This window comes from Drosophila kikkawai, chromosome 3R, assembly GCF_030179895.1.
Source record: "Drosophila kikkawai strain 14028-0561.14 chromosome 3R, DkikHiC1v2, whole genome shotgun sequence".
Taxonomy (NCBI): domain Eukaryota; kingdom Metazoa; phylum Arthropoda; class Insecta; order Diptera; family Drosophilidae; genus Drosophila; species Drosophila kikkawai.
In genome coordinates, this window is record NC_091731.1 from 30,739,330 (window position 1) to 30,766,530 (window position 27,201).

Consider the following 27,201-nt stretch of genomic DNA (forward strand, 5'->3'; position numbering starts at 1 on the left):
AATATATTTATTAAATCCGGTTTGTCGGGAAATAGCCAGAACCGTCAAAAACGAGACAGAGTTGCAGCGGCGCGGCGTTGCCGGACCGCCGGCGAGCACCCACGAACATATGTATGTGTGTGTGAGTGTGAGTGTGTGCCGCAGCATGGGAAGCGAGTGATTCGCTGATTCGCCAGATTTCGTCGTATTTATTTGGTAAATTTCTAAGAATTAGCGGAGGGCCAGCGCCAAACGAGTGCAGTGTAATTAACCGCGAAAGGCGCTCTAATTAACGCATTGCGGCCCCATCGTCAGTCGTCATCGCCGCGAACGCGACAGTGTGCGTGTCGAGTGCGTGCGTACGCGAGTGTGTGTGTGTGGCGCAGTTCACACAACTTGGCCTGGAAAAAGTGAAAGAGTATTTTTTCGGCCATATTGTGTTGTCATAGCTGGGGAAAAGTGCATTTCCCCGCCATATGGAGTTACCCGAAAGTGCATTCTAATTCCCAAGTAAATAGGGCGACTTATGTAAAGCGGACCAACAACAAGAAAAACCTATTTACATTTACAAAGGTGCGTACGAGTGCTTTGTGTGTGTTTGTGAGCGCATGCATGTGTGTGTGTGTGTTAAAAGTGCATCCAATTGACATTTTCGTTAGATTTTCTATCTCAAATGTTTTTTATTTACTAGATAAATGTGTTTTTACGGAGATCTTAGGTTTCTACTTCTTGAGGGAGGCAAGCACAGGAACTCCATCCTTGGGCATGAGAGGTACTCCGTTCACTCCGAACTCAATCTCGCGCTTTTCCTTGCGGATCTCCAGGTTGAAATTGGACAGAACCTTGGCTATCGCAATCTTCACATTGACTTTTCCCATGCGGGCCCCTGGAAATTGAGGGAATTTGGTTATTAAAGTACAGGAATGTTTACTGAAATAATGTCTTACCAATACAGTGCCGGGGTCCCTCGCCAAAGGGCATAAAGGCAGCCTGATTGAAGTCCTTGTTCTCATCTTGAAAACGCTCTGGCTTATAACTGAGCGGTTCGGGGAAGTACTCTGGATCCCGGTGCATTCCTATCAGGGAAATCACAATTTGCGTGCCCTTCTTGATTACCTTATTGCTATCAGGCACTGGGTAATCCTGTGTGCAGATTCGGTTTAGCAGTGGTAGAGCTGGGTACTTGCGGGCAGTTTCTATAAACGAAAAATTATATATTTTTTTTGTCAACATTTACCAGGTGGGGTCTCCCTGCATTGCTTACCCAACACGCACGCCTCCAAGTACTTCATATCCGAAATGGCATCGTAGTTCAATCCGCCGTGTTTCTCGATGGCTTGACGCACATCCTCCTGCGCCTTGGCCATGGCCTCCGGATGTTGGGTGAGCTCGTAAAGAGTGAAGGCTGTTGTGGAGGCTGTGGTCTCATAACCAGCTACGAAGAACAGGAAAAGCTGTCCAGCAATAAGATCCTTGGACATGGACTTAACGCCTTGCCTAGAGTTCTCTGCCGACCAAACGCTATCGTCGGTGCTGATTTGTCCCTGATTACGCAGTTGCAAAAGGAGTTGCAGTAGATCCTTGCGAACAATGTTGTTCTTCTCCCTGAGATCCACGGTGCGGTTGGACAGTTCCCGCATCCTTTCATTGGCCTCCTGTTTCCAGCCAATTCGGACAAAGAACTTTTCCAAACTGGAAATAAGTAGTTGCTAGTGATTATTGATGCTTTTGTTGATATTTAAATCATGTTTTGGTATTAATCTTACCCGGGATATAGGAAACTTGTTGTGCCGCGAACATTATCCTCAAAGTTGTTGCGATTTAGTTTCCTGCTGATCGTGATAAACTCATTATTGGGATCTGCAAAACTGTCCACTTCCAGGCCAAAAATAGTCGATGCTATGATATCGATGGCATAACTAAGGGGAGGAATATAAAGTGCAGCTATATTAGTACTATCTTTTAGATAAGGTAACCGGGGAGTGTGATAAGATATATCTAGAAAGGAATTCCCCACAGGGGATTACGATAATTACTGGACACAAATAAATAAATTGACTTATGACAAGAAAATTATAGTTTGGTTATGAAAGTCTTCTTATTTATGGGATTTTAAAGCAAATATAAATTATTTTCCTTATAGAACCATTTTATATCATATAATATGTAAATAGGAAAACAACAAAAATAACCCTATCTCCCTTGTTTTGCTAGCTTCTTGCTATGCTAAGTATCTCGGACAAACAAACAAATGCGAAAATAACAGGTTTCTGTGGCGTTTCTTCCATCTGATCGCTTCAATCTAATCAGGTATTCCCCACCCAACACCACCACTTACGTTGCCATAAGGCTCTTCAGTTCCACCTCCTGACTGCCGCCGGACTGAGGCAGTTGCTTCCTCAAGTGGGCTACCATTTTATCGGCGACTGCATTGGAGGTCTCGAACATGGCCTTCAGCTTGCCGGAGGTGAAGGAGGGCGTCAGCTTGGTACGCAGCGCCTTCCAGTTGGCTCCCTCCATTTGGAACAGGCCCGCGGACATGGGATCGTTCTCCTCGTCTACGTAAACGCCGCGATCATGGAAGCTGGCAAAGTCCTTGACGAGTATATCGTGGGCTAGCTGGGCTTCGCGAACCAGGAGAGCGGGTCTCAGGGTGAGATACATCCCAATTACCGGCTCCTTGGTAGAGTTGTACATATCGTAGATGGCCATGCCGAAGGATCGCTTTCCCCGTCTCACGGAGTCTAAGGCACCAAAGGGGATACTCACGCCCGTCGACGGGAAACCCTTGCGGTCCCAGTAGCTGAATGTCCATTTTAGGTACACATACAGCAGGGTCACGGCCCCGATCAGTAGCACTATTCCGATCATGATTTTCTCTATTCTTGATGTCCGCTCTGCTAGCGAGTCAAATTGAAACTAACCGGTCGATTCCGACTGCCGATTTATAGTCGTTAGGGAGTCCCTATCGCCGATCGCCGCGTGTGTCAAACAATTTCGCCATTGCGGGCAAGAGATTACCTTATCTCTCACTCTGCTTGGACGTAAACACAGCTACTCTAGGCTTATATTCCCTTAGAGGCAGGTTCAGGTTATTCTCTGAAGATACCCTGGCATGATTTTCATGATAGTTTCATTGTGCCTTCTCAGTGTGACACTGCGATTTAGCGCAGTCGCCTATATTTTGCCGACGTAGCGTTATTTGCAGGTACTGCTTTCTCTGGGCACCGTCGACAACCCTGGTTGATATGGCAAATCTTTATGATAATGATACGCCAATAGCTCTCATTTGAGACCTGTACTCAGTATGCATTCAGTTCTGAAGGTGGGTGTTACTTCATAGCAAAATGCAGTATAAAATTACATCTTAAGTAATGAGAAAATGTAAATTTGAACTGTAGAAACGTTTTTAATTAATTGAAAATCTAGGAATTTGTTCGAAAACATGCTTAAGAAATATAATTCAGATTAACATACCATATTTTCTTTAATTAACCTTTTGTTGTCTGTTTTCGATATTATAAATCTTATGAAATAATTGAACATTCATACTTTTCAGGTGTAAATTGGTTGACTAAAATGTGAACAGAATTTCGCATGAAAAACACTTGTTACACCCTTATTTGTTGCCAATAAACAGTCTGCTTTGTTTGTTTTATAAACTTACTTTACATTCATAGAGCAAGCCTGATTGAATCTTTGGAATCTGTAATGGGCTTATGTAATTTGTAATGCACTTGTTATCATTCCTACGTTTTAGAAAACGTAATTTTTTATAATCAACTAATCATTTAATAAACTAGTTTTTTTTTCTTGATTTATTATCTATTATATTCTAGATTTACAGGCTTGTTTCCATGACAATAATAGTCGCATTAAATGAACTTAATAATCAAATGACTTATCAGAAAATCTTTAAATTTATTTTTCTATTAAAAGTCATGTTTCTGTGTTCACTCATTAATATGAAAGATTTATTTGGTTTTAATGAAGTAGATTAACTGGTTCGCTTATCACAAGGCTTGAGGAATTGATAGGGCGGCTTGGTGAATTCGAATTGACCTAGGCCAAGATGAAGGGGATATCCCCCAAGTGGTGCGGGGACCTATGACTTGCAGATATCCCACTACTATAATTATTGCGCTCCGCCTTTAAAACTTTCCGCTGGTCGCTTTGACCCGGTTTGTTGACTTTGACGTTTCTGGTAGCGCCGCTCCCGATGTTTTTCAGGTTGTTCACTTGAGAACTTTGTGCTGTTACTGTTTTATTTCTGTTTTTATTTTTGTGCAGCGAGTGGCAACGACTTTGGTTAAACATGTAAGCAACCCACACAAAGGCAACAACAATAAAGAAGCAAAAACACAAGCACAACAACAGCATACCGCAGGCAAAGCCAAAGACGTTGAACCGATTCACGTATTTCTGTTTTTTATACGTTTTATTTTTGTTTCTGAAATTTTTCGGTTGTATGCAAATAAATATATAAATATTTACAGCTGCATTTAACAGATACAAGGGTTCATATTTGAAAGTACCTAAAGTTCTTCTATAGTTTTAATTCAGAGAAGTACATTCTTTCTTGATAACATTTTGAAATTTTCAGTAAAACAAAAAACAATAAACAGTACTAAACAGTTACGTATATTTTAAAGACAGAATATTTAATATGTTACGTCTCGAAATAAATTAAATTTTGACCAAATAAAAATGTATTTTTAATTCCCAATTTAATATCATTATTGCATTTCTTTTATTTCCTTACAGAGCTCTTTTAACGTGTTTGGCTTCGGTTTTGTAATTACAGGAAGGAACAGCAGTAATAACACAAACAAGGTGAGTTTCTTTGCAAGATTTCAGCAATTAAGCCGGGATTACTTACTCGAGGGGGGCCAGTAACCATATATATGATTTTCAATTGAACAGCGCCAGCTCAATTATTAAGTCATTAATACTGGGGGATTAGCTTTCTTTCTCTCCTCCCACTCGTTCACCCCTCCTCTTTGTATGATAAGCTGCTGCTGCTTGCTATCTCCCTTCCACCGTCAGTAGCCTTGATAAGGGCCTTGAGAGAGCGGCGCCATCAAACATACAGCAGCAAGCTTTTTACTTTGTTCTACAGAGTGCTGTCGGAGTAATCATTTTCAAGCTAAATTTTCGTTATTTTTAATAAATTTTTTAATGCAATAAATAATACATTTCTACGGTTCTGAAACTGACAAAATTCTTTTAACTTAAGTCTATATAATATATTTTTTAAATAGTAAGGTTTAATCTCAGCTATTCTCAACTGCTAGCTATCTTTTCCTAATATTCTGCATAGTTGGCAACATTGGTTATTTTTCGCTCAAAAAACGCCGCTGTGTGGCGCTCGCTCTTGTCTTTCTCCAACTACGAACGAGAGAGAGCAAAAAGCTCCCCGTGCCAAAGCAAAACAAACACAGAGCAGAGCAGAAACGCTGCAGAAGCAGAAGCAGAATAAGCAAAACAAAAAAATATATATTAAGAAAAAAGCTCATTCGTCAGCTGCTGCGCGTAGCGAGTAGTAGTTTCGTGTGCTTTTTGCGGAAAAATCCACATTTACATTGCTTACCGATTTTCCCCCGATTTACACCCACAGTGATTCGCAACGGTAAATGTCAAGTGCTTGGTGTCCAGCCCAAAAGAATTTTTCTGTTTGGCTAAAAACGCAGTTTTCCTTGCTTTTCACGCGCGTGTTTCGCTCTCGGTTGTTTCAGAGCGCGTGACCTTAATCTGTGAACATCGTGGAATCGTAAAACTCCTCCACTCGGTGAAAAAAGGTCTCGAAATTGTTTTAAAACACGCGCAATTTAACACACAAAGTGAATAATACAAGAAGAGCTTTTTACAACAACTCGAACAGAGGCAGCAACTTCCTCAATCTAACGCCCTTCAACAATGTTTTAGGCAATATACGCAGATATAAACTACGTTATATATGGAAATTAGCCCCGGACTCAAGCTCTATACCTGGAGAATAGGGTGGAGAGAAGAAGAAACAACTTTTTCTATATGCAATACATATCTTTTGAGAGGAGTCGGCTTTTTCAAAGACACCCGGCACTTGCTCTTTCTCTTTTTTCTGATACTCTCTGGTCCCATCTCTTTTACTTGGCTGTATAGCCCACTCTCTCTTTCCTTTGGCTGTGACGCAAATCACATGTTTTATAAAGCCGTTCGATTTTTGATTAAATTTATACAACAATTAAATTCTGTTTGTTTAACATGTGAGCTTTTTTGGGCAGAGTTGCCAGATAGGCGAGATACCGAAATACATAGCATTGACATTCTCGAAAACCTTAGAGACAGAAAGAGTACGAGGGGGCGATAAAAAGACACATGTTTCGAATAGCCCAAAAAGCTCTCGGGGGGCAGTTCAATTAAAAACATGTGCGCTGCCGCTGCCCTCTGTCCAATATTTTTGTTTATTGTTTATAAATGAGAGAACTTTACTCCGTCCCTCTCGCACTTGGGGGAGGGTAACTAGCAGCTGAGGTCAGCTTGGAAACGCCGGCGCAGCTTTTTGTGTTTTCTTTTTTATTTTGCAAAGACACTCGAAGCTTTTTCCGTAAGCTTTTTTTCTATATAGTATGTACATTTGGATGTACATATATACATTCGTCTGTATGTATGTATTAAAGTGGAATCGAGTGATATAGGAAGAACCTTGTATGCTCATGACTATGGAATGGAATTTAGTATGTGTAGTTTCTGTTTTTTTTTTTTGTTTGTAGTTTCTCAATTCATTATGCCTGTGCTCTCATATTGTTTCTTTTCTTGAGAGTCTTACAGAAGATTCTTTTGCAGGAGATGTAGGGGTTCTTCTTCTAGTCTCGGCTGGGGCGTCAATGTTGACCTCCAAAAAGCTGCTTTTGCACTGATTTATTTTGCCGGCCAGCTGCGGAAGCGTTTGCGTTTCTTTCGCTTCTTCTTCGGCGTTTTTGCTCGTTTTTTATTTTTATTTATTGATTTCACTACTTTTTTTGGCCGAGGCTGAGCGTTTTTTAATGCCGGTGGGCCATGTGCAGAGGCTTGGAAAGAGAGAGGGCAATATGTTGCTCCAAAGAGTGAGCCATACAGTAGTCACGCCGTAAAGTCGGTTTTTATGAAAATATTTTCTATATATTTTCTAGATCTATTTAATTTTCAGACTTTCAAAGTAAATTACTTTAAAGGTAATATTCTTTTATAAATTATCTTTAGTAACAGATTAAAACAGAGTCGGAAATTGCCATTTAGTGGTATATTATTCATTTTCTTGTTGTTCACTTTAGCAAGTGAGCCCTGTGTGTCTTTGTTTAATTTAAAGCTTATCACATAAAGAACAACAAAAAAAAAAAAATTTTGCTGCTGATAACTTGAATCATTTTTGATGTTTTTTCACTCAGTATCTTTTTGTTGTTGCTGGCTTTATTTTTATTTTTATATTTTTGATTTGGCATTGAACATTGTACGCTGGTTTTTTCACCCTTCTTTTTCGGTGTGTGAGTGCCGGAGACGCGATTATATTTGTGAGTTGTGTGCTGTTTGGCTTTTTGATTATTTCGCGTGCAAATATCACGTATGCGACGGGTTGTCCAGAACTTGCTCATTATATAGCCACACACGTTCGCTAAACAATTGAATGTGATAAAATTTATGTCTTGTTCCTCTGACTTTTTTTTATATATTTATATTTGGATGCAGATAACTCATTTTGCATTCTTGATGATTGATAAAGAACAATCTTCGCCTATTTCAAAGGGATGTTGAGTTGTTGTAACTCCAAAAGCTAAATATCTAATCTTTGTTTTTGTAAATGTTCAGATAATAAACAAAATGACGTTCGTGTGCTAACAACAATAAAAGAAACCTCCTATAAGTTGTTCAATAAAGTGCCAAAGAAAACTAAAAAAACCGTAAAAAAAATAAAATAAAACCATCACCATCGGAGCTGTAAAAATCAAAGCAAACGTTTTGATTTATCATTCTTGAGTTCTGTGCGGGAAGTTGTTGAAGAAAAACCTTCAAAGTGGATACCCTGGCGTTGCCTCTTGGAGGGCTCTCTCATGTTAGAATGGCGCTAGCCAGGTAAGAATCAGTCATTCTACTGCAAATTAAGAAAAACTAAAAGATATATCCAAAAATGTATTTTATTTAATTCTGTTTTTATTCTGGTAATCATCAATAGAATGATGATTAATATTCTGATATTTGTAGTCCCCCAAGCTTACAGGTATATTTCCATTAGATAAGATTATATCTTAAATGCAGTATCTTGTTGTCTTATCACTAAACGAGATAACATTATAGTGCAATTTTATCACAATCTTAAGGGTATCTTATATATTTTTGTTCTTTTGATACTGCTTGTTTTTCGAATTCGGAATTGCCATAGAGTTTTTTTCAAGTGCTCCAAACCTATAGTATTTGTGAGGACCCATGAACCATGTCGTCAGTAAATTTCAATAGAAAATCCCTCATACCAATGCGAAATCTCACATAAAATTGGATGATCTCTAAAGATCAATTAGTGATGCCCACGCTAGACAGCGAAAATTCAATGTCGTCATTAAAGCGATTACCGTTAAGCGATGAAAAAATACATCAACGGCGACGATAACAATAACAATAACAAAACAACAAGGCGAGTGCGCGAAATCGAGGAAACAATCAAACGAAAATGCAACATTTGATGAGCACGTGTGTGCGTTGAGTGTGAGTTTACTGTGTGTGTGTGTGTGCATTGCATTAAAATTCAGGGGCAATGCCGTGCCTAGATGTAATTACCGTTATAGTCAAGTGCAAAACATATGGGATACGAGATAAATATCGCCCCGCCTGACCCCTCGTTTTCATAAAGTGAAATGAAATTTCCGAGCGAAAAATACAGTGCACTTTCGTAACAATAAATAACGGGCTTTACTATATTATATTTTGAGAAAATGTCAAATTTATTTCATCTTAAAGAGTGTGACCATAAATCTACAAAGTGTCACAAGATACTTTCAGCCCTTTCACCTAATGAACGTAAGGAAGTATTCATTCTCCGGAGCACGCACTGTAGTAAAACTCATTGCAATTGTCATAATTGTAATTGCAATTTGTTGCAACCTTAGGAAAGTAAGGGGGCTAAGAGGAGATGATTACATATTGTTTAGGGTTAGGCTCACCAGATGAGAGAGTGAGTGAGGCCAAGATTGACCCTTGTGTGGGCTACACTTTCACGGATTTCGAAAATGTCTTTTTGCATTCGGGAACCCCGATTTTCACTATTTATTGAGAGAAAGTGACGGCAAAGATCAACCAGCGTGTTGCGCTCTCTTTCGCTCTCTTTTTGCACTCGAGCAGTGGGAGAGGTTAGGATAGCAGGGGGAGGAAGAGGAGGAACGCGCATGTAAGCCTCGTGCTAATTCATTTTAATTCATTTGACCGAAGGTGACTGGCAGTGCGAGAGAGAGAGAGAGGCAGAGAGGAAGTGAGAAGAAGGGCAAACATGCACTGTTAGTAATCTCCATATCTCTCCCTCAGTACCTCCCTCTCTGGCACAGTGTTTATGTTTTGTTTTTGTAACGGGTTATTTGAATTGTTGTAGTACTAGTATTTTTTTTTTATTGTCTACGTGGAAGTGTGTGGCAGCTTTTTGTTGTGTATTTGTCAGTATTTTGTGCGAAGGTGTTTCCATTTGTAATTACCATTACATGCCAGCGAGTGAGTGTGTACGTTGGCTTGTTGTAATCGCGGGTTACAAAAGCGCTTTGTTGTACCTGCACATGCTGGCCGTTTCAATTTGCCGCGATAAGGTCGTTTTGCTCTATGATTTTGCGTAATTGCATTTGATAATATTTCAATGCGAAAACTTTTAAGGGAACCCTCACAACCATTGGGGTGTAATTTACCCGCAAGTTTGTTTTGTAGTTAACATAGCACACAAAACTCATAATGTGCACTTCCTTGTTTAGGTTTCGTCACCATTTTGCAGGATGCCAATAGAATAGATTCCTTAGATTAGAGCTTAGTTGAGTGCCAAATTTCCAGATCGGAAACCATAAACCATCCTTCAAAAAGTCATAAAACAGGCAGTATAGCCTGTATATATTTTGTTTTTTGTAAGCCAAAGCAAACAAGCTGATTAAAGATTTTCTTAACATTTAAAAAACAGCCAAAACATGTATAAAATATGTATATTTTCAAGAATCTATAAAAACTTTTGGGATTATAATAATGTTTATGGGCTGAAAATATAACACCGTCAATAATTTTGTTGATTTCTAAAAGAAAATGTCTCCTTTCATGTTGGGTTACCCAATAATTGGCTTCTAAAAGGAATTTCTCACTTTGCATACCAAATGTTCGCACAAAAATATGACATTTTTTCTGAATATTTCCCAATATTTTCCTTTTTGACACATTCAATATGCTATTTGGCAACAGCCAAGGTTCTTTTGGTTTGTCACGACGAGTGTATCAAACGAACCTCGAACCTGTTGAGGAGCTGCTTGTGAGTTTGGCATAGGGAAATCGATGTGGTCACCGAGATTGAAGGTCTTTCCCTAATAAGCCTGAACCACATAATTTCCATTTCCATGCGGGAGACTTTGCTTGGACTTTATGGGTTGACATAAATGGGGGATATTCATTCAGTTTACCACCTCAAATACACCTCAAACACCCTAAAACACTACTCTCCTCGTTCTATATTTATATCGATGACATGATTTCGTTTCAATGTTCATGCCACAAAACTCACGGATTCCGCGCCCGATAACAATGACACAATTCGAGGGTATCTGTGAGTGTGTATCTGTATCCGTGTTCCGTATCTGTATCTGTGTCTGTGTTCGGTATCTGTGAGGTTGCCAGCCACCCGCAACGAAGCCACAATCATTGACCCTCATGCCTCCAATCGGGCCAACATACACATACACACACTCGGGCACACACCCATGAGTGGCAGGGACTTATTGATTCAAATTGCTGCCATATTATGTCGGCCTATCACTGGCAACCTAATTGGTTAACCATACCAAGGGTATTACGATATGGGTCGAGTGGAGCAGCACGGCACGGCACTGATTCTCATGGCTCTCTAACCCATTTCCCCTTGAATTGAAAGGGTTGGGCAATATCTGAGTGACATCTACAAGTGCAAATTCTAAACATGAGATCCTACTTTGTGTACTCTAAGTAGGGGTTGTCTTTTAAGAGGTTATCAAATTTGTTAAGTACATATATTCTGCTCTTTGTGGTACCCAATAACCTACAGAAAACTCATTAAATTTGATCAAAAGAACCTCCAACCAGCCAACAACAGTGCAAAAGGTCAATTAACAAAGGCATTCGTCACTAGCCGTTTGAGTAAGTCGGTTACAATCGCAACACCAACAATCGCAACTAATCGCAATTACAGCATTTCATTCTCGCCCGCAATCGCATTCAAACATTCGAATGCGAAAACAACAAACAGAAATAATGTTTACAACAAAAAGCGCGACGAAACAATGCACACAGTCGAAAGGAGGTGGAGGCTAAGAGTAAAAAGCAAAAAGGCAGAAAAGCAGAGAAGCAAAGCAAAACAACGCAACGGAACTGAGCACAGCGCGCTGCTGAGCGACAAAAATGCAGCTGATGAAAAGCGTTGGCGTCGCTGCTTTTGCCTCTGCTTTCTGCTTCAGTCTCTGCCTCTGTCTCTGCTCCGATTTAGCCTCGTTACAAGCCGTCGCGTCACACGCTTTGGTCGCTGTGGACGGACGCTTTGGAGGTGTCACCAGTGCTGCCAACTTTGGGCTATGAAAGTCAATCATGAGACTCTAAAAATATAGTTAATATATTGCCCAAGCATCCTTCTTCTGTAGAATATTATATTTTTATCCAGAATATAAAAAAAAGAGCATCACCAGTCAAATCGATCTAGTTATTATTGATCCGCCTGTTGTCAAAATGTAAAATTATTTGGGAGAAACTTCATAGATTAACTTCCTTTATTTTATTCTTAAGCATTTACCACATAAATTGGATCAATATTGGATAATATACGATATCCCATATCTCATATAAAAAATATTTTTTAAAGTCGAAACATTTACTTTCTGCAATGTAGGTAGGCCGATTGAACAACATGACAGCTTTTGTTTAAATTTTCTGTACTTCTAAATTGAGATTTCGGAACACCTTTTTTTAAAAAACTATATTTTTAATATGAGAGCTCTAAAATTAAATAAATGTGCATTAATATTCCAATCGCACCTCAACCTCACTCAAAACTTCTTCACCTCACGTTTAAAGTCTGATAGCTCAAAATCTTCGGATGCAACAAAAAAAGGTAACTCATATTAGTAACTAATACTAAAAAAAAGTAACATAATCGTTTAAAAATCAACTAAAGCTGCTACGGCAGGTAAACCGTCTAAAGATGCTGCACCAGATAAAACAACTAAAGGTGCTGCGCAAAATAAATCAGCTAAAGATACTGTGGCAGCTCAATCCACTAAAGATGCTGCTCCAGGTAAAGCGACTAAAGATGCAGTTGCAAATAAATCGACAAAAGAAGCCGAACCTAATGAAAATGCCCCGCCGCCAAAAGACGAAACTGTTATATCCGGTGGATCGACATCCAAGCCAAAACCACCTCCTGTCTCACCTCCATCAAGTCAATCAAAAGGCAAAAAGGAAAATTGTGACACAATAATTTATCAGAAAGTTGCTCCAAAAAATACAAGTAAAAAGAATCAACCTTTAACTAAAATTCAAGGAGGCGCTCTTGAGTGTAAAGGAAGATTACCAAAAATACGTTAGTATTTTCCCCATTAGAAAAGCTATTACCCGAACTAATTAACATTACATTATTTATCTAGCAACACCGCCAGAGGTAAACCACGCAAGTCGTTATCAAAAATTATCGCTATTTTTGGCTTTGCCTTTGATCGCCATTCTTACGCTATTTATTTTTGGCTCTCGGATCGAAGGGGATCGCTCAGAATTCAAAAACTATGGTTATTTGTATAAGCGTGAAAAACGGTTTCATTTCGGTGATGGGAATCGATCAGCTTTTCATAATAGTCATTATAATGCTTTGCCGCCAGATGGATATGAGGATGAAATCGATGAAGAAGGGCTTGGGCAGGATAAGGAAACGGAAGAAGACAAGAAATCCCGATTAAAAGAATTTCAGAAAATTTTTAAGCAATGGAAAAAGCATTCTGACAAAAGGGAGGCTCGGGCGCAAAAGGAAATGGCGGCTGCCCATTAAAACTTTAAAATAAATAGCAAAATATGTAAGATGGGCATTACTGGATATATTTAAATTCATTAATTTCAAATTAGAAATTGGCAACACTGGCCGTAGGCCGCGCCCTCGCATCGCCGGCTGCGCAGTCGCCCTCGTCAGCGGCCGCAAAATCTTAGCCCCGAATTCGAATTCGAATTTTGTATCGGAATCGGAATTCGTCACCAACTTTGGACACTTACATGTGCCGCCAACGCTGACGTCAGCGGAGGCGTTGGCGTCGCTGCCTCCTGCCAGCGTTGCAGTCACTGTCGCAGTCAACCCCGACGTCAGCGTCAGCCTCAGTTGTCGGCAGCGTGTACTACTTTTGTTTTCATTGAAAGCGTTTGCTGTAATGTTTGTGGTACGTTCCGCCGGCAGCGCAGTCGACGCTGCTCACATGGTCACTGAGCTTCGGCCCGGCTCTCTCGCCGTCGCCTCTCCCTCTGCCATTCTGCCAGCGCGCTGCAGCGTCGCTGCCTGGCGTTGCCTCGCTCATTTGTTTTGGGTCGAATTGACCTTCTTAAAAAGTAGGTAACCTCATTTCTCATTTATCGTGTACAACTTACATGCTGCTGCTGCTGTCGCTGCTGCCACTGCCACTGCCTCTGCTTCCCTGCTGTCGCTGCTCAGCTGAGGTTGGTGTGTGCGTGTGTGTTGTGCGGTGTGTTTGTGGTGGGGGGGCTTGTCTCTTGAGTAAAAAAAGCAACAACTGAAATCGCACGCATCGCTCTTAATTGTTTGGCCAAGATTCTTTGATTGGTTGTAAATACTCTCTCATCGTACTTGGAGGAAAAACTGCTCCATCACACTTTGAATTTCCACAAAAAGAAAATGGTGCAATGATTTTACATTCCTGTGGCATAAGGCACAGTTATTTGCTTTGGTTTTCTTGAGAATGTTGTAAACTTCTGATGGTATTATGAAATTTAAGTATGAAACTAAATGGCGTACTTCAAAACACTGCATAATTTATTTTAAAATTTTAAAACCTTTCAAGTCATATGTATTCTTTTTAAAGTTTTTATATTTTTTATAAGATTACTTGTGTAGTGTTGCTGTTGGTTAAGTTTAAAAATTATAACTAACTTATAACTACAACGACAATATTTATAATAATAATTTTAGTAATATTTTCTAATAGCCGTAAATCGTATAAAGACCTAGTATTATAGCTCTCAGAATGTAGCAATCCCCATTTTATAATTTGCGAAATTTTATTTATAAATTTTCTTCCTTTATTCGCTTGAGACCCCAAAAACAAATACAAGAAAATCGTATATCTTCCTAGTGTCTCACCGTCGCTGACTGACGTCACAAGGCGGGCAGCAACGACACTGACAGAAATAATTGAGGCGGGCAAGGTTTTTCTGGTGCGTCGCACAGATAGATTATGTTACAGACTTTTCCGAAGGTGAGGCCTAATTCAAAAAGTGTGTAATTTGTTTTCCTACGCTGATTGCACTTGGAATTTATGCTGCTCCCTTGGTTTACTTATGTATTTATATATTTTTTTTTTTGTGTGCGTGCATAAACATTGAACGGTGTTTCGCTCGCCGAACTATAACCAAAAACTATATAAAAACTATACAGTAGTGAAACGAGCGAACTGAACTGAGCAGAGCACAGAGAGCTTAGCGGTGGCAGCGAGTCGTTGTCGGCAGTCTCGTTTACTATTGACACCATTAATGTTGCCCCAATGTAGGTCAATTGCGCGCTAATTGCCCCGCAACTCGCCTTCTGCCGGGGTCGTTTCGCCTTCTCTTCTCTCGCCTCGTCTCCCTCGCGTCACCCCTCCTCAATGCTGTCGCTGTGCCACTGCCACTGCCTCTCATCAGATTCAGATACAGCTTCAGATTCAGATTCGGATTCAGCTGGCTACCTCAGCTGCTGCTGCCACCTCTGCTGCTGATGATTGACGCTGCCAGCAGCTTGACCTTTTAGGCCTCAGGAGGAGCAGTGATGACAGCATGGGTTTATTTTACCCAAGATTTTAGCTTCCTTATAGGAATACGTAGGGCTTTTATGGTGTATATTTGTAAAGTTTTAAAATAAACTGTTTCTAAGCCATTTTTGGTTGAGGGTCAATGCACGGCTTAAACTATTAAGCTCTGGTTTGGGCCAATTAAAAAGGATTAACAGAAAACGTATTAATCTTTAGAAAGATTGAAATCTAATAAGTTTCAAAATTTGGCTAATATTTTGACAGCTTCTGGCCACTTATAATATAGCTCTTGTTTTTATTAAGACATAATAATTAATTTGATCACTTCTCTTAATTAAAATAAATATTAACAAATTTGAAAGGTCTGTTTTAACCACCTTTTAGCCTGATTTGGCAACACTATCGTGTAGAAATTGCCTATATTACGCATACGCCCTGTGAGACGACATGGCAACCGCAAAATATTATAACTCTCAGCTCACTGGAATTGCCTGTGCGCTGTGTTGTCTTTTTTGGTTTTTATATTTTTTTTCGGCGCAGTCAGCCCCCAAACTCTGACCTAGTTTCCGCCTTTTTGGGCACCGAAAAAAACTTTTGTTGTACATTTATTTTCTGGGCCTTTGTATTTTTGCATATTTTATGATTTAATCAAAGAAAATTATACACGCATGCAGAGAGGAGCATCCCAGGGTGTGCCCTGGGGGAAACGAATCCCACAAATGTGAGTAGTAATACGAAGGTTTCCCCCCGGAAAAAACACACTCACTCACTCATGGTGGTGCTGCTGCTGGGGCAATAAAACCGAAACTTGACCCAATTCTGAAAACTGATGCCGTCTCTGTTTTCGACGCTCTGTTTTTTTTTCTGTTTCTCTGTTTGTGTCTCCATATCGTCGGGCCTGCTAGAAGTGGTTGTATATATGTACATGCATATATCCATCTTGTATTATAATTATGGAATTCCCGATAAACAATTGTGGGTGCTGGCGGGGAGAAATGTACAAATATCGATCTATGAGCTAATTGAACACTTGGGAAATTGAATTACTCTACTGGGAGCGAATCGTTCGATAAGCAAATAAAACAATGCAATGAGGAAATAACAAAGAATATGTGTTGAATACGATGGGATTTTTAAATAAACATTTACAGCAATCGAAATCAGTATCAAATGATTTATTTTAGAGTCCATTAAGCGTATTATTTCTAAGAGGAATTGCCTAACATGGGTTGGATAATTTCAAGAGACTACAATTACATGTTTCTGTAAAGATCTAATTGATTTTAATGATTAATGTGCAAGCTAAATATTTAAGGTATTGAGCCACATTTCTTAGTTTAAAATAATTAAACATCAAGAGAAAGCTTTGAATTTATTGTTTTAAAACATATGTATCTTCATAAAGGATGTTTAGATCATAAAATTTAAGATACATACTTTAAAATATTTTTACCTCTCATAAATTCAAAAAGGAAGCAATGATCATAATTTTTTATTGTTAATTTTTCGTATTTTTCTTTGCGAACGCATATCAATCTTTAGATGTTGAAACGCCCAAATGATGTTGTTTCCTTCTTCGATACCGCCCACTTTTGGCTTCTTTATGATTTCAATCCATTCGCAAAACTACAATTATTTGATTCACTTGAATCGCACCAGATGTGGCCCCTTCCTTGACTCTTTTCTTCATATATCATCAGATATATATGAATGTTTGTTTGTATATATATTGGCTGTCTCTCCTTTGCTTGATTAATACAATCATACCCCTTGGGGTAATGCCCTTGTCCCTCCCTGCTAACTACTACGTCCCTGCCCACAGTTGAGGTTCTATTTCATTACTACTATTATTATTTTATACATTTTTGTTGTTGCCAGTAGCCTGTTGCTAGCCGATTTTCTTTCTCTCTCTGTTTCTCTCATACTTGGTGAGTTCTCTGTGTAATTTACGCGGTCCGATACCTTTTGCCCTTGGTTTCGGAGGGGTATATGGGGTTTTTGAGGTTCTACGACTACTCAAATTAAGATTAGCAAATTTTTATTAAATAGGAAATAAATATATAAGCTATTTTGTAAACATAACCAATGCTTATAACAGTAAAAAAGAATATTTTAAATATTAAGTAAGACAAAAAATATATCCTTGGAAAAGTATGTGACAAAAGATATATAGAAATCATTAAACAATTTTTTTTTAAATTATCTTTTATAACAAATAAGTAAAAATTATACCCCAAAGGGTATCTAAAGTTCTCCTCGACAACACCGTCACTCCTTTGTCATCTGTTTTACTTTATAATTCGCTTATTCCCTTGGCCTGTCTCGGGTTGGTTGGTTGGCAAGTATTTCATTTCATTGGCCACTGGGCGATGGGAACAGAGCCGTCAACCGAAAGCTAAATCGGACCCAAACCCTGGCTGAAACTGAAACTGAGAGAGCAACGTTCTAACCTTGTGGTACTCGGTGTTGTTGGCGTTGTTGGTAGTAAATTTAATGTATATTTCTGTTGTTGTTGTTGTTGGTACCTTTAACCTTTGGCTGGCAGCAACAACAACCTTCTCTGACGTCGTTGAGTCGTATCCTTGAAAGTGTCTATCTGAGGTCATCAACTACAATTTTCGTCGAGCTGGTAACTTGGAGTCGTTGTTGCTGTTGGTTGGGGCTCGTTTATCATTGGACTTTTCATGGTCGACGCTCCGAACACAAAGGGAGAAATATATATATGTAAAATAAGGAATAAACAAAATAACCAACAAAAAAAATATAACAAGGGGACATTCTCAGGATCTGTAGGGAGAAAAAAAAGCCACAGTTGGACAGCGCCACGTGCATTTAACGATAATTATATGCGAGCATTAACCAAACCAATATTAACCTCCACATCGTCAAACCCATTATCCATTATCAGTAATTGCCTTTGTTCAAATATCGATTTTTGATAGCAAAGCGGTTTTGCTTGTACTCATAATATAAATATGCATTATTAACGGTTGGAGATGACTAACTTAAACCACACAGAGACCACAGAATGTCAATGAAATATTTTCAGATGATTTTTATGGATAGTTAGAGCACAAAGACTAGGAAGACAAGCGTTGTTTTAGAAGGTGGTCAGAGTTTAATTTATTAAAGAAAAAAGATAAAAGTAAAATAATAGTTTTCAAAAAGTGATCGAAATTCTGACACCATAGCATCCTTGGGTTTTTGCAATTATGAATACTCACTCATTTTTCTTACATTGAAATTAGGGAAGTTTTACTGTAAATAGACCGTACCACCGCGCACACACTAGCTGGCTAAGCAAAGGTAAACAGAAAAAATACGTTTCAGGTCAGGGTTTCCAAGAGTACACACACGTATGTATGAACACACCGCATGCATACACCCGCCCAGTGATAATTATCCGACAATGAGATTGCGGACCGCGGGCCAAGCCAACCTCAAAATCAAAATCAAAATCAAAAGTGAGCTAAAAGGCCGAAAAGAGAGCAGCGCACATAGAGTGCGAGGTGGGGGTGTAGAGTGATTGAGGAGGGGACAAAGTAAACTGCATTAATGAAACTGGGTTATAATTGAAATCAATGGCAGACACAGCCGCACTGTGGATTTCAACATAAACAATGCATAAATCCGAGAGATACTTTACTTGCGAGGCAGAGCCAACCGCTGCCGGCCCACGAGACACGAGGGCCCTACAAGAGTCGGCGGCGGTAACCACATGCGAGTTACGAGTGAGCAGCACAGAGCCCGCGATTTATGAGGGCCTCGGTGAAAACTTACGGCATCTGCACAGTGATTTTGAGAGTATTTTATTAAGGGGATATATAGTTTTTAAGATTTTTTTGTAAAATTTTATTGAATTTTGACACCAGAATAAACTTCTATGGGACATATAGACCATAATTAAATGAAAATTTTTTGTAAGGACAACATTCTTATTCACCATGCTCTCTTCCCCGTTGTTCCACTACCTAGCCGTTTCATTCCATTCCGTTCCAAATTATAAAGAAAAAGATTCTTTTTCAGTTTTCATAATTTATTGAGTTTCAAAAGTACTTCTCCTTGCTCATGAAGACCGTATTTAAATTGTAATTTCAATAATTTTCTACACTAAATTTCAGTAAATAAAAGTGTTTTCTTCCCACTGTACCCCTACTTAGCCGTTTCATTCCATTTCGTTTCGTTTCATTTCGGCACGCTTAAACGCTTTACAAATTGAATTCGAGTGGCAGGCGGCGTTCAAAGCAACAAAGAGAAACAAAGCAGCAAAGTAGCTGTGGAAAATGAAGAAGCTGAAGACAGAGGACAGAAGACAGAGAAGACACAACGGAAGACGAGTCTTCGGTATAACAGAAGAGCCGACAGCAGAGTGAGAAGCCTTCAAATGGCAACGTGCGTGACAAAAATGATGACAGACGCCAGACCCTCTTGTGGGTCCCCCGACTTTTTGGTTGCATTAAGCAGCGCTTTTCGAGTCTTGTTTCTTTAACTTCCTCGACATTTGCATGAGTAGCTACCCCGTTCCGTTTCCGCTCCGTTCCACTGGTTGGCCCTGAAACGAATCGAATCGAAACTGATCGGACGAAACGAAAGGAAACGAAAATAAAAGGAAAGGAACGGCAGGGAAGACATGCTCTTTAGATCTTTTAATCATTTTCATGCTGCCACCGTAAATCGGCGTTGTTTATTTATTGCTATGTTGTTGCGTTGTTGCCGGGGCCTCAATCTCAATGTCTACCGCTTGTAATTTGTATCTTTAAGATACGCGATCCCCACGGCTGGCTTCCATTTGTTTTTCTTGCTGCTGTCGCCAGTCTCCACTTTTTTTTTTGTTTTGTTTTGTGGCTGCATCTCTCTGCACATCTTCACATTAAAAATTTATGATGTAGCCAAAGAGTTAAGTCGCTCAAAGGCGTGCCCTCTGCTTCTGTCCGATTGGTCTTGTCGGAGTTGAGTGCTTGGCTTTTAAATAGCTAAATATTGAAGCTATTTATATTAAAATATTGTACAAAATGTAATTTTCCAGCTTTCAAAGTATATCTATAAGTTAATCAATGCAGTTTAGACGAAAAGCAAATGTCCTGTGACTAACAAATTTAAACTTTGTTTATTTCTTTCACAAGCTTTTTAACACTGTTGCTTGTCCGTTAATCTGTCCGTCAGTTATTATTTGGCCGTTGGTTATAATTATAGTTTATTTTATAGGTAGGCATTGTCTACTAAATTTCTTTTAGATATTTTTTTGTTTCTAAAATTTACAGCAATGTGCCTTGTCCCTGATTGAGCTTGTCCGTACTGTCTGTGGTGTCCGTGAGTCCATTTCTCTGTCCGCTCCTCATCGGATCGTCCCTCGATTCTCTGCGGTCGCGTGTGTGTGTGTTTCCGCTTCGTGTCGAAAAGTATCTCAAGAGCAGGGCTGTGGTCTAGAGTATGTATCTTGTGGCTACTTAATGTCGTCTCAACTTGTATGGCCGCTTCCAGTGGCGCGCTCTGCTCACATCTTCCATCTACCACTTCCCATCTCCCATCTCTGTTCTCCATTCTCCATTCTCCGGCTGTTTAATATGTATAATCTGACGGGGGCCTGCCCGGCACATCAACTGCTTTTTATTGTTGCTAATCGCTTCCATTATATCTCGGGCTGCTGCTGCTCCTCTAGCCTGCTAGCTATCTCCCACTTTGATCTCGTGTTCATCATTTTCTATCGCTGCTCGCCCCCGGAACCCTTTCCCCTCATTTGCATGACACGGCGCAAAGTTCTCACTAATTACTAAGGTTTTTCCTGCCTCTTTGTGGTCGCTTTTTAATTTGTATAATAAATCAGTTCTCAGCAAAAGGGAGAGGGAAGAAGGCACTTTTTTATTTTTTTTAGCGGAAAAGCGTGAAAATTATGCCATCTAATCTCTGGCGCTTTCACCAGAGAGAAGGAGAATTCTTGTTAACAGCGCCTATCGCTCCACCTGCATCATGGCAGCTTGTCGAGAATTTAACACTTTGCCGGCCTGTGAAATTTGATAGTTGTTAGAAAGTATTTACTCTTGGCTTGTAAGCAACGGCAACGACAGATGGAGGAGCAGATTAGGCGGGTTCAGGTGAAAAGCTAATGCTCTGAATGGAGTTACGGGGAAAGGGAAAAAGTGAGAGTCTGTCAAGCAAAGGGGAAGTGGATTGTAACTTGTTTACAAATCAAAAATATGATCAAAGGCAGCTTTAAACGATAATCCTCCTTGCTAAGGTAACTACTTCCTTGTTTATTTTCCAGCAATCTCTTAAATAGACTTAATATCTTTAAACGCCTTTATATTGCTAATCACTCTCTAAACTCCGCTGCTTATTTAATCTTAAATCGCAATACATTTGGTATATTTAAACGTGCCATTTAACTTGCCAACTTTTCCTTATTCACTCCACTCAACTCAACTCAACTTCAAACGCAACTCACAATAAAGCTATTAAATCGAGCCTTTCTCCTCTCTCGGCTGCGCTTTTCGGCCAAAAACGCCCACCCGTGCATAGGAAAAAACAAGAAAAAAAAAAAAAAAAAATTGCGAAAAACCCATTGAAAATGCAATTTGGAAAACTTCGCTAATCTTCTCCACATAGAGAAAATAAAACCGAAACCGTATTGCTGCAAGTAAAAGTTAAAACCGAAATGAAATGGAATACAACAAAAAGCGGCATGGATGGAACTCATTTCACTTCCTGTTTATCTATAAGATACTTTTACAAATGAGCGGCAAGCGGCGGCGAGTGCAGCTGCCAGATAGCCATGCACATATAATTAACTACACAGCATCCCATGGATACATATTTGAAAGCGCTTGCGATGTGAAATTGAAATTGGTCCTTTTCACTAAAATCGAAACGAACGAATCCCAGAGAGCGAGCTCGCAAAAGAGCAGGCCAAAGAGTTTGAGTATCTTTCACTTGGATGAAAGTAAAGGAAAGTATCTCTGACGGCGGCGACGGTGTGGTGTGGTGTGTGGAGTCGGCGAAATGAAATCAAATGAAGAAATGAAATGAAATTTGCTTTCAAACACGGCTAAAGGCAAAGCAGCGGAGCCAAAACAAAAAGAAACATCATCAACAAACAGTGGGGGCTATGATTCATTTATGGGGATGGCAACGTGACACGAATAATTTTTGGGATATTTTTGAGTATATTTTTAGTTGTTAAGAAGAAGAAAATATATTCTATATATTTATAAATATATTTAAAAAAACATTGTTATAATGATGAGTTTCTCATTATCATCATCATAATAACACAATATTAATATCTATTTCCACATCTTAAAATAAATACCAAAAATTATCCTAGAATATCGAATAGGTAACCATAACCATATATATATTTTAACAATTTTTAAAATCCATTTTGAAATATGTTTTCTTTTTTTTATTTTGCCTCACTTTTTCTGGCTCTGACTTTTGGCTAAATGAAAGCTTGACGCTGGTCCGACGACAGCTGCTGCTGCAGAGGCAGAAACAGCCTCGATAACAGCAGCAGCCGCAGTTATAATAATAATAACAAAAACAACAACCAGCAACGGCAGCCGTTTTCAAGGTGGCAACTGTCATTCACTTGGCGGCCAGCAAACTGGTGGCAGCGATGCCTCAAAACTGTTAACTGAAAACTGAAAACCCAAAACCCAGTAAAAATCCGAAACTTCAACTTGAGTTTCAGCTGCGTCCTCAGACTCAGCTTTAGCTTCGACTTCGACTTCGACTTCAGCTCTTTGGCATTGACTTGACACCTTGCCGGGGTAAATTTATGAAGTGAGAGCGCCCCGGAGTCGTCGTCGTCGTCGTCGTTGAATTCAGAGACTGAGACGGAGTTTCGAAGCCACTGCAATGCATTACTTTCTCTTCCTGTTTGCCGCTAAATGAATGGAAATCATATAAAGTCCAACGGCAACGAAATCAACTTTAAAATTGAATTGAGCCAACTAATGTGGGTGCTGCTGGGGAGTTAGTTTTAAACACTAAACAAAAATATTATTTAGTTAAGTTAGTTAAAGGAAAACTACCAGGATCTTGCTTAAGGATTGTCCTTTGATAATTAGCTGTGAGCAGTTAAGGGATATTTTTTAGACTTTTTTAGGGATATTTAGTTAAAGATACTATCAGAATTTTGCCTTATTTTTTTTTTTAGAATACAGCTTTGAGTATTTGACAGATTTTTTGGGAATTCTTTAACCAGTTTTTCCTTAACTATTTCATTTTCTTATTTTCTATGTATATATATTATGAATTTCCCACAATAGCTACTGATGAATATGTTGACAACATTCAAAACAAGCCTTAACATAAACTTAAGAATATTAAGCCAAAGATCTATATAGTCAAATATACATACAACATAATATTACCTACTTCATAAAAATAGTTATTTTTCCAAGTGCAGCAATCAGGAGTGAAATAATGCTCTGCAAAGTGAAGTTAAGTGAGTTGTGTCCAGCTGGGCGACAAAGTGACGGACAAAGACAATAACAAATGACAGTTGTGTTCCTCTGCTGGTGTTGTTTTTTCTTGCTGCTGCTGTCTTGTCAACCGATTCTCATCTCAATTGCCTCAGACTCAGGCTCAGACTCAGTCTCAAAGCTAGACTTGAACGCGGTCTGTGTCTTTATCTTGGTGGCTGTTCGACGCTGATTTCATTTGTTTAAAATTCCATATGAAAATTTCGAAAAACTGACTGCAAACTGACACCCACTCGCCGGCAATGAATGGATTAACGATTGAAGGCGTCTGGTCTGGCCAGACTTTTCCCGCGACACACAAACAAAAGGGACAAAGACCTGACAAATGGATGTGGGACATATGGTTTTCATTTGATTTTCTTGAGAGGAAAATACGGTTTTATTTTAAAAACTTTACTTGTATTGTTTTCTGGATTTAAAAGCAGTTGTTAGTTCAGTGAACTTATTCTGACTCACGCAACATATTTGCATTGATTTCTAGACTGACTGTTTTGGCATTCTCCTCTTGTTTTGTCTTTTTATTTGTTCCGATTTTGCTTAGAAATTTGCATTTTGTACAATTATTTGTCGTTGTTAGTTTATTGCACAATTGGACAACAAGTCGAATGAGTTTAACCATAAAGTGTTGGTTGTTTGCGGTGCTGAACAGTGGAAAATTGCAAAAAAAAAACATTTATTTGATTTGTGAAAATTGTTAAAAAAAAGAAAAGATTAAATTATATGAATATCTTTCCTTTTACCTTCTTTCTGTTTAATCTCTTAATTTATTTATCATATAAATAAACAAGCTTTTTATCCTGTCTTGTTTATTTTCTTGTTGCTTTTGGCTACTGCTGGTATTTTTCTTAAATTACCCCATAAAGTAAGCTCAAGCATTCGCTGTATTTAAGGCCCATCGATAAATTTCAATTGCCACTGTGCAATATGTTAAAGTTTTGCCCCCCTTTTTGGGGGCTTTAACTTCGATTCGGTTCCAGTCTCTCTCTTCACGTCTGCAGCTTGGCATTCTTGATAAGTTAAGCTTTATGGTTGCGCTAGTTCATTAAATTTATTTTGCCGACACACACACACACAGCAACAATGTCTGTGCAGGCGCGCACACCCTCCCCCGCACACCTACCCCCCTCGCGACTACCAATTTACCGCACCCAAAGACTCAACTTTAGTTGCAAAACTTGCGGAACGAACGTACAAACGATAGGCTGCACTGAAAGAATTTATATTTTAGACTAGGATTTTATTTTTTAAATATTTTTACAGAAATTTACACATCGTCTTGGGAATAAAACGCTCTTAAAGTTTACATATACCATGTATCTCATTTATCTAAAGATGTTTTCTTAGGCTTCTATTTTGAAGCTTAGTACCCAACCCTGACTTAAATTGATATTTGACAGTTTCTTAAGATATTTTACATACAATCTACAGTTTCGGTTATTATCTTATCCTATCCTAATGTCCATAAGAATATCCTACATTTTAAGTATTGTAAAGATACCATTTCCCTCAGTGTACTCCAGTGAGAAAGAGAAGGGAAGTGACAGCCAGAACCACCGGCACAACACACAATCCTGTTCTCCTGTTCTCCGGTTCCCTCTACTCCTTGTCTCCAGAGACGAGAAGCATGGTGCAGACACATCTCTCGCAAAGGAGGAGTCGTCCCGCTTACAGTAGTAGTCTTTGTGGCGTGTAGTGAGTGGCAAAGTAGTAAATTTAATGTCAGTTGCATTTAAATTGAAACTTGAGTGCCAGTTGCCGGGGAATCTCCTTTTCCGTTCCTTCTTCCCTCTCTCGGAACCCTTTCACCGCCCACTTAGTCTTCCCTTTTGCGAGCCTTACCCCTTTGCTGCTAAATGGAACATTTTGCGGGGTCTGTTGACAGTTTGAGTTAATTTCCAGAGAGTCTCCCAGTTAACCACACATTTATCCTGCAAGGGTACAGTGCGAGGCATAAGTGTATTGCGGTATTAATTTAAAATTTAATATACAATTTGAAAAACCAGGCTATCAAGTTAAATTATTTTTACAGCAATGTAATTAAAACTCAAATTTGTACAAATTTACATAAAGAGAAGAGTAGCTTTCCTATAATATATTCATTAATCATAAACTAAATATATACCAGATCTTATTGTTCATATTAACCAATTAAAATCCATCATCAGTAAGACACCCTACGCTCTTCACATCCATTAATTATTTTAACCAAATTCGTGGCATTTTGTTACATATTAAATTAGTCAAGTCCCACCTCTAGTTCCGCTTTGTCTTAATTTTGAACTTTCAACTTTCCTAAAGTTGCGCAACGCAGCTGCTGCTTTGGAGGTATCATCTCTCCATGTGCCCTGGCATCTCTCCAAAACCGATGGCTGATTCCGGGCGAGTTTGAGGGTCTCAGTCCCTTTTTTCTTGATGGAACTTCCTCCATTAAATTCCCCCGAATGCAGAAATTTAAAGTTGAGCAACTTAACGGGTAAAAGTTGGACCCTTGACTTGCAGTATGACTTTAACGCGCTCCACTGAGAGGAGATATACAAATTGTTATGCAAAATGGTGAAAAGTTTCATTCCGTGCGACTGACTTCTTTTTTATTTTTCATGTCGTCGTCAGTTGCCGTTGCTTTATGCAAAAAATAAAAAAACGAAATACGTTTTTTGATTTATTTTCATTTTATGTTGATCTGCTTTTTGCAGCCGTCGCCGATGTCTGCGCTTTTATTTAATTTCGCTTCCCCTACAATTGACTTTACATGGTGGTGGTGCCTTTGCAATCCCCTCTGTCATCCAGAGATCTTCTCTCCTTTGTGTAAAAAAAGAGAAAGAAAAACGTATAAAGAAAAAAAAAAGAAAATAAAGCGAATCAAAACAATGCACAATGCGATCTTTATCGAGCAAAGGCTCTGCAAAACTGTTGAGAGTCATTGTACAATATGTTATTTATGTTGTTTAATATTCCCTTACATGTCGCGATTTTACCCCCACTGCTTTGCAATAAGCCCTTATTAATCGGTTGTAAACCTTTAACTCTTGTCGTTCCAGGTATGTTTATCATCCGATGACATTTATGTTGACAATTGCCTTAACTCGAACTCGGTGTAAGTAAATGGGGTTAAGGAGATGAAGATCTATGAGTGATGGGTTGTTTAAAAGGGGTTAAGAGTGGGGTAAGCAAAGGAAAATGAATATGTTTTTTGGTAATAGAATTGTTTGAAGAATTTATGAAAATAAAAATGTATTAAAATATATTTTAAAGTAGCAGAAAATAAAAGAAAAGTACCACAAAATTGGTGTATTAAATAAATAACAAATGAAATAAACTTCAATTTTGTAAAATCAATGATTAAATTAAAATTAAACCTTTAAAGCACTCTTCTTAAAACTCTATTATAAAGATCCCCCTAATTCGTATTTAAAACCAACACTTAGGTCCTCAAATTATGCAAATTTCAACAACTTAAAATCCGCCGCAAAAAACTTTGAAGTCCCTTTCTTTCTGCTATCTTTTTCGTCGGCCAAAATCCAAAACTTATTCAA

General features: G+C 38.9%; 2 protein-coding genes and 1 long non-coding RNA gene across 4 annotated transcripts; 2 read left to right on the top strand and 1 right to left on the bottom strand.

The window, feature by feature from the left end:
• On the top strand, positions 1-26,810 carry LOC138928790 (uncharacterized). The gene is made up of 3 exons (XR_011445151.1): positions 1-552; positions 4,744-4,812; positions 26,707-26,810. It is a non-coding gene; the product is annotated as an uncharacterized lncRNA (long non-coding RNA).
• Cyp6d5 (Cytochrome P450 6d5) lies at positions 640-2,899 on the bottom strand. The gene is made up of 5 exons (XM_017171130.3): positions 2,318-2,899; positions 1,746-1,898; positions 1,244-1,671; positions 927-1,175; positions 640-865 (listed from the first exon to the last, which is right to left on the bottom strand). Exons 1-5 carry the CDS (start codon positions 2,848-2,850, stop codon positions 702-704), a joined length of 1,527 nt encoding a protein of 508 aa, XP_017026619.1. The 5' UTR covers positions 2,851-2,899; the 3' UTR covers positions 640-701.
• Positions 12,081-13,272, top strand: COX6AL2 (Cytochrome c oxidase subunit 6A-like 2). Of its 2 annotated transcripts, none has more exons than XM_017171132.3 (3): positions 12,081-12,298; positions 12,374-12,766; positions 12,831-13,272. In XM_017171132.3, exons 1-3 carry the CDS (start codon positions 12,175-12,177, stop codon positions 13,223-13,225), a joined length of 912 nt encoding a protein of 303 aa, XP_017026621.1. In that variant the 5' UTR covers positions 12,081-12,174; the 3' UTR covers positions 13,226-13,272. The 2 variants fall into 2 exon arrangements, with proteins under 2 accessions (XP_017026621.1, XP_017026620.1); XM_017171131.3 differs by having other exon boundaries at positions 12,085-12,298; positions 12,362-12,766.
• Positions 26,811-27,201: the final 391 nt, after the last annotated feature.

Excerpts from the sequence above, each read along its gene's own strand:
- Cyp6d5 (XM_017171130.3), bottom strand. The coding sequence starts at position 2,850 with ATGATCGGAATAGTGCTACTGATCGGGGCCGTGACCCTGCTGTATGTG. Across the intron at positions 1,672-1,745 it reads ACAAGTTTCCTATATCCCGG|TTTGGAAAAGTTCTTTGTCC; the intron begins GTAAGATTAATA and ends ACTTATTTCCAG. Across the intron at positions 1,176-1,243 it reads CTTGGAGGCGTGCGTGTTGG|AAACTGCCCGCAAGTACCCA; the intron begins GTAAGCAATGCA and ends TTTCGTTTATAG.
- COX6AL2 (XM_017171131.3), top strand. The coding sequence starts at position 12,175 with ATGAGAGCTCTAAAATTAAATAAATGTGCATTAATATTCCAATCGCAC. Across the intron at positions 12,299-12,361 it reads TTCGGATGCAACAAAAAAAG|CTGCTACGGCAGGTAAACCG; the intron begins GTAACTCATATT and ends AATCAACTAAAG. Across the intron at positions 12,767-12,830 it reads AGGAAGATTACCAAAAATAC|CAACACCGCCAGAGGTAAAC; the intron begins GTTAGTATTTTC and ends TTATTTATCTAG.